The sequence below is a fragment of the Mesitornis unicolor genome, unplaced genomic scaffold, assembly GCF_000695765.1.
Source record: "Mesitornis unicolor isolate BGI_N332 unplaced genomic scaffold, ASM69576v1 scaffold27872, whole genome shotgun sequence".
NCBI classification, from domain to species: Eukaryota; Metazoa; Chordata; class Aves; order Mesitornithiformes; family Mesitornithidae; genus Mesitornis; species Mesitornis unicolor.
In genome coordinates this window covers 1,615-7,671 of record NW_010167565.1, presented here as the reverse complement: position 1 = coordinate 7,671, position 6,057 = coordinate 1,615, and the positions used below count along the sequence as shown (strand labels likewise).

Below are 6,057 nucleotides of genomic sequence, written 5' to 3'. Positions count from 1 at the left end.
CCCAAGCTGCGTGTGCCGAGCCGCACGCGGGTCGGCAGCAACGGGGTCGGCGGAACTGACCCCGCAAGCACCGCAGCATCGCATCGCCGCTACCGGGGAAAGGTACGTGGAGCACCGGCACGAAACCATGCGTGCGCGGCGTCAGAGCTGCAGTACCGCGGTTTGGCCACCGGGTGGAAGCACGAGCATTACGGAACGCGCCCCGCTTCGCGAGAGCGGCGCCGGAGCTGCAGTACCGAAATTTATTCGCCAGGTGGCAGCAGCGAGGGCGACGGGCGCCGTCACTGCGCATGCGCACTCTCGGAACTACAATACCCGGTAGCACACGCGTCAAACCGCGCCACTGCGCATGCGCAGTGCCGGTCTGCAGCACCCTCTGGTACTTGTGGGTTTGTCGACTCGAGGGAAATTTGGCTTTCCCTGGAGCCAAAACGTGGTGGGGTTTGGGGTTCTTTTCCCCATTGAAGACCCAGACCCCCGGCTCCCCATGATAGCCCCATTCACCTGCTCTTCTGCTGCAACACCACCACCCACCAATGAGTTTATGGTGACATCTGGGGGACATCATCACCACTCCCCTCCCCCAATTTTAGTTGTTTTAGAAGTTTCATTTATGGTAGAAATATCAGTGAGCTAAAAGATCCCCCATATAGCTTTACTTTGTCCTGGGACTCACCTTTAGCACAGCCCTGACCAGATCCCGATGGCCCTGCAGCCCCACTGACCCCAGAGTGAGCCCTAGGGCCGGGACAGCCCCGCACGTCTACGTGCAACTGCCCCCCGCCACCCCCAACACCCTCCAGCCCTGAGCCAGGAGCAACTTGGGGACACCATGCAGCCCTGAAGGGGCCCTGGCTAGCCCCTGGATGATGGCAAATGCTACCAACAGCCTTGAGCATCCCTGTCAATGCAAAGGAAATTTCCCACAGCGTTAGGAATGGCACTGGGGCTTTGTAGGAACCCCCAGTGACCTCAAAGGGGTCCGAGAGATCTTGGGACCAGCTCCCACCCCTCAGACACCATAACCTCCTTCCCTCGGGCACTGCCACAGGTGCTTACTGAATCAAAGGGACTGTAGGAGCCACAGCCATGAGTACAAAGAGTAAAACAATCGTTTATTAATTATTACACGTGAACAACACTTGGGACCAAGACTTCCACAGGACTTGATGCCATTATGCTCTCCCCTTCTGTGAGCCCTGAACAGTTGCTACTGGACATTCATTAGCTGGGAGGGGGTCAGCTCCAGCCATTGCCCTTGACGTGGCAAGTCACGCAGCAGCCACTGGCCTCCCTCAAGCTTTTTTCCTTTGGAGATGGAATTCACTTCTGGTATTTGAAAGGAAAAAACTCTGATCGCACTTGTGTGTCTTGCACAACAGGCATTGCAGAAATCCATCATGTGGCTTGCGAGCTCTCATAATAATACATTTAGAGCTTGAAGATTCTGCTTAGCAGTGAGACTGGTTTCCCGAAAAGTCTCAGGAGGCCACGACTAAATCTACTTTGGAGCTAAAGGAGCGGCCCAGAACTGGGAACACTGAAAACAGCTTAAGGACCACCCTGTAGAATGCACAGCACACAATACTAACGCCTTACATGTCTGACAGTTGCATAACATGTGCGGAAGAGCCTTTCACGTAACTATTTGGAAAAGCAGATACAGGATACTTTAGCTCATTGTGCCTGTGAGCATTGTGAGCTGAGTGACTCACAAGAATGCTTGAGATGGAAGGCCGATTCAATTCAATTTTAGACTAATGTTGGCTGTTCTAAAGAGTGGGGAGAGTCATCATCAAGACTTCACGCTGTCATCTAAATATCCCATACTAATACATTTAATAAATGAAAATACAGATTTCAGCATGTGTATAATGTTGAAATTCATGTTGAAAACAAACAAGAACAAGAAGCAGCAAATCCTACCCCTGTGAAAAATACCATTTTCCAGTTTTGCACCGCAGGCAGGAGATCAAAAGCAAGAAATAGCAATTGATGGTAGCCAAGCCATCCCTGGCTTGGATATACCACTTTACCTCTCCGTCCTAGTCGTCAAGGCCTGTGTTGCAAGTTGATATGGCCACAGCAAACCCTTTTCAATTTCACTGAATTCTATCCACGTAACAAGAGCAGAATTTTATCCTTCTGCTGGGGAGTGCTCTGCGAGTGGTGAGCGCCCCATATCCTGAGCTAGGGACCATCACATTTTACAAAGTAGCAAGTTCTGGTTATGCTTGCTCGCTACCAACCGGAAAAAAAAGACCTCTCTCACAGATTGAGTTGGACAGCAGAACAGCTGATTAGTCATGAAATTATTCTTAATTGTAGAACCCCAGGAAATCTAAGACAGTCAGAGTCGAGTTCTCACCATTTCCTGGTGATCAGTAAGGGAGAAATTAGTTTCAGTTATGCAAGATTTGTTTTAACACCAGAAGAGCATTTTTCCCTCTTGTTCAAGGCCAGTCACTTAGAAAATGCTGTATGAGGCTTTAAAGAGATACTGAGTACCAAAATACCAGCACCTCTCTGTAAATCTTCACTGACATATTTTGGTAGTTTCCACAGATGAGGTTACCATATTCCAGGGATGATGTTCTAAACTATTAACTCAACGGTTGAAAGTCAATCACCGTTATTAGCAGAAGCACTTTGAGAGAATGCTCCGTTATGCCCAAAATCGTGAAAGCCCTCTCCCAGCTGCACGTTTAACACGTCACAGACCTGTGCTGCCTTTTCTTTCAGCATCTTAATATATTTACGTTAAAATAGAGTTCTACCCTGCAATAAATTGCGTAATATTATAGATGTCGAATCTACACAATTATTGAGACCCACACATAAATGGACAAGGCAGATACAACAAAAGAAAATTTAGCAACATCAAAGACCCTACCATTCATGAGTAAAACTCTGAGGTACGTACATACTATTATTGTCCGTTCCTGTAATGACTGAGCATTATGCAGCACTTTGCTTTTATTTACTTACGAGGAGTCTCCAAACTGAGATTTCATGAAGTTGAGGTATGAGACGTACCGTTCCGCTGAGCTACCGCCCTCGAGTTCCCTTTACAGCGAGCGGTGATACGGCCATTAATATTCCACGTGTGATCCACCTGATTGCATGCTGGGGTCTAATTTTGGACAGGATAAATGAGCCTCAAGTTTATGAGAGCTCGTGTGAGCCAAAGGATAAAAATGGCTCTCACAAACTGCTTCCTTTACCCGAAAGTCAATGAATGAGATTTTGGGGCTGCGGAGCTGGTGCGCCACAACCATTGAGAAAGCAGGATGCGTCCCACCAGGCTGCACGGGAAGGCCACCTTCCGACGGGTTCACCCAGAGAGAACTGGACTACGACCCAGCAGCATCACAGTCTCTTCCTGTGCTCTGCTGTTCTACACATCAGGAGAAGTCCAAGACCCAGGCTGCACGGAATTGTGTTTCAGCTGGTTTTACACCCTTCTTGGCTCGATCTGTGAACATTTCACTATGCAGCTATGGATCTAGTTCTCGCTTCATGAAAAAGCATCTGCATATATGGAAGACGGTGTAGATTTGCAATGAGCATGCTGATAAACATCATTAGGGCAGTGATCTCTTTGGCACATCAGTCTCATCTTACTGCTCCTCAAGTTCTATTATGCTACCTAAGTTGGATCTGTACAGAACAATTGTACAAAAAGGATCATTACTCCTGAAAGTGGCAAAACCACATTATGACTTTACTGTAAGACAACTCTTCCAGGTCAGCAGTCTCAAACGCAGTTTATCTTCAACAACCCCTGCTGCTTCTGCCCTTAAGAGAGGCGATCAGAGTTCATTTTTCAAAGTTTGGCAGGAAAATTTTCTTCCAATTTCATCTCTAGAGCACACATACTCAGAGTGTTCTTCTGTAACTCGAGGCTGCTGGTAGACTGAGTCAAAGCACCGGCATTTATTTCTAAGGCTTTCAGCTGTATCCTGTCATCACTGTCTTCACCATCAGAGATGAGATTTAATTCTTGAATTTTCAAGAGATCTCCAGTACTGCAAGTCTTCTCTGTGTTACTGGAACTCATTCTCAGGGCTCTTCTTGGAAGGTCTTCCTTTCTTGAGCTGATCTTCTGAAGTTTAAAAGGGAGCTTGATTTTCTCTCCTGCAGTATCAATACAGTCAAGTGAACACACCTGTTCTCTTCTGGTTTTGTTATTGTCGACAGGACTATTCCAAGGAGATGATAGGGACAGGTTTTCTTCTTGCTCTTTAACACTGTAAGGAGGAGTGGGGACTTCAAACGTAGCATGGAACTGAGAATAATCAACACGAAAAAACCCATCTTCTAGGGACATTACCGGGAGGAATCTGTGACCCCAAAGAACTTCATCTTCTGTATACGAGGTTCTAGCTTGACACGTCATTCCTGTGGAAACAGAGAACAGAGCACGACATTCTAACATGAGTGAGCAGACTGGCATATGGAGCAAAAAATACAAGATAAGGCTGATGGGTAAAAATCAGTTGTAGCCTGTAAGCTTACAAATTTCTAGATCATAAAAATAGAGTGAGTGTTCTCTCTACAGTCACTGGAGTGCATCTAATTGATTGACTAGATTTTTATGCAAATATTTGATTAAATATTTCAGACTCTCACTGAGCAAACAGCTTTTGATAAAAGCAAAACATAAAATTAAGACAGTATTAGCTCACTAGCAAGAAGAATCTTACAGTTTGTATGTAATAGTTTCCTGCAAGTCAGCTTGGGAGAAAGAAATTTTGCTTGGTAGAGGCTTACAGAATTCTCTGGCAACAATTGGGCACAGGGGGAGAAAAACTTAATGAAAAATTTAATCTTCCATTCCTTCTATAGGCTAGGCTATTTTTTCTCCAAATAGTGTGTCTAGACAAAAGCTGTGCAGACACACCACAGCTGTCTTCCATGCTCAGACAGGTACCGCTGTAAAGCTTGTAGAAGAATTGGTTCTACTTAGTGCGAACATACATCACTGGCAGTACTTACACGTGTGAGCCGACAGCTAAAACGTGTTCTAACCAAGCTAACAAATCTGTGACAATCTCAGCACAACAGTGCTGATGATAATTAATACAAATATCCCAGGTAAGCAGAATTTTAAGACTTCCAATCATGGAAGACTCAAAGAGTCTTCACTCAAAGTGCCTCAAAGGGTGGCAGGGCGCAGCCCTTCTCAGGTGTGATGGCTGCTTCAGGCATCGGCCACGCAGAGCCCTGTGGGGAAGGGAGGTCTCTTGTCGGCTGATAAAGGCCACTGAAGCTCTGTAGCATACGACAGGATATTCTGGAGCATCCAGGCTTAGCAACCTGAAAGGATTAGCAGCTGCCTCGCTAAAAATATCAGGACTGAAAACAAAGACTAAAAGTTGGAGCATGCGCATTATTCGAAATCTTACCAGTAGTCTCAACGATTCCTTCAAGGATGACAACTATTTCAAATTGCTCACTTCTTAGTGATCTTTGTGAGAGACAAAAAAAGGGGCTCTTTGAGTTAATTTCATGACAGATGGTTAATGGGGAAACTAAAAACAGCTGGTCAGCTCCAGTTCCAAATCCAACATCCAGTTCACACTGGTCTAGCGGCAGAAATTCTCCCTCCGGTGTCTGTCGGGACTAAAGATGAAAAGAGGATTTAGCAACCGCGGTGTGAGGTAAAACATGAAATTCACACAATGAAGTTTAAACCTGTGTCTTTCATGAAATTATCATCTGCATATTAGCTCTGGGGTCTTCATAATGTAGATACAAGAGATGATAAATATTATAAGGCTACTACACAGGGCCAATTTTGACTTATGCCACTAGATCTCATCACCTATAAACTTTACTTTGACATATATACATATTTTGACAAATACACTGGGTACCTTACTACACGCCTTATAACGGATGTTCGCCATGCACATCTTGCAGCAAAAGTTCCTGTTAATGAGAACAAAATCTACAGGCCAGGCACATTTTAATCCATTGCCTGAATTCATGTTTCATTATTTTTATGTTAATAATTGTTGTTTGGCAGAGGCTGTGATGTAGTAGCTAAAAGGT

The 6,057-nt window shown here is 45.4% G+C and overlaps 1 protein-coding gene across 1 annotated transcript; it reads right to left on the bottom strand.

Moving 5' to 3' along the window:
* Positions 1-3,799: 3,799 nt before the first annotated feature.
* Positions 3,800-5,625, bottom strand: LOC104536186 (G protein-activated inward rectifier potassium channel 1-like; the record flags this gene model as incomplete). Its single annotated transcript, XM_010178741.1, is given in 2 exon segments — positions 3,800-4,401; positions 5,409-5,625. Coding segments are annotated over 2 exon segments (819 nt in total), but the record flags the coding sequence as incomplete, so codon positions are not given.
* Between the last annotated feature and the right edge of the window lie 432 nt (positions 5,626-6,057).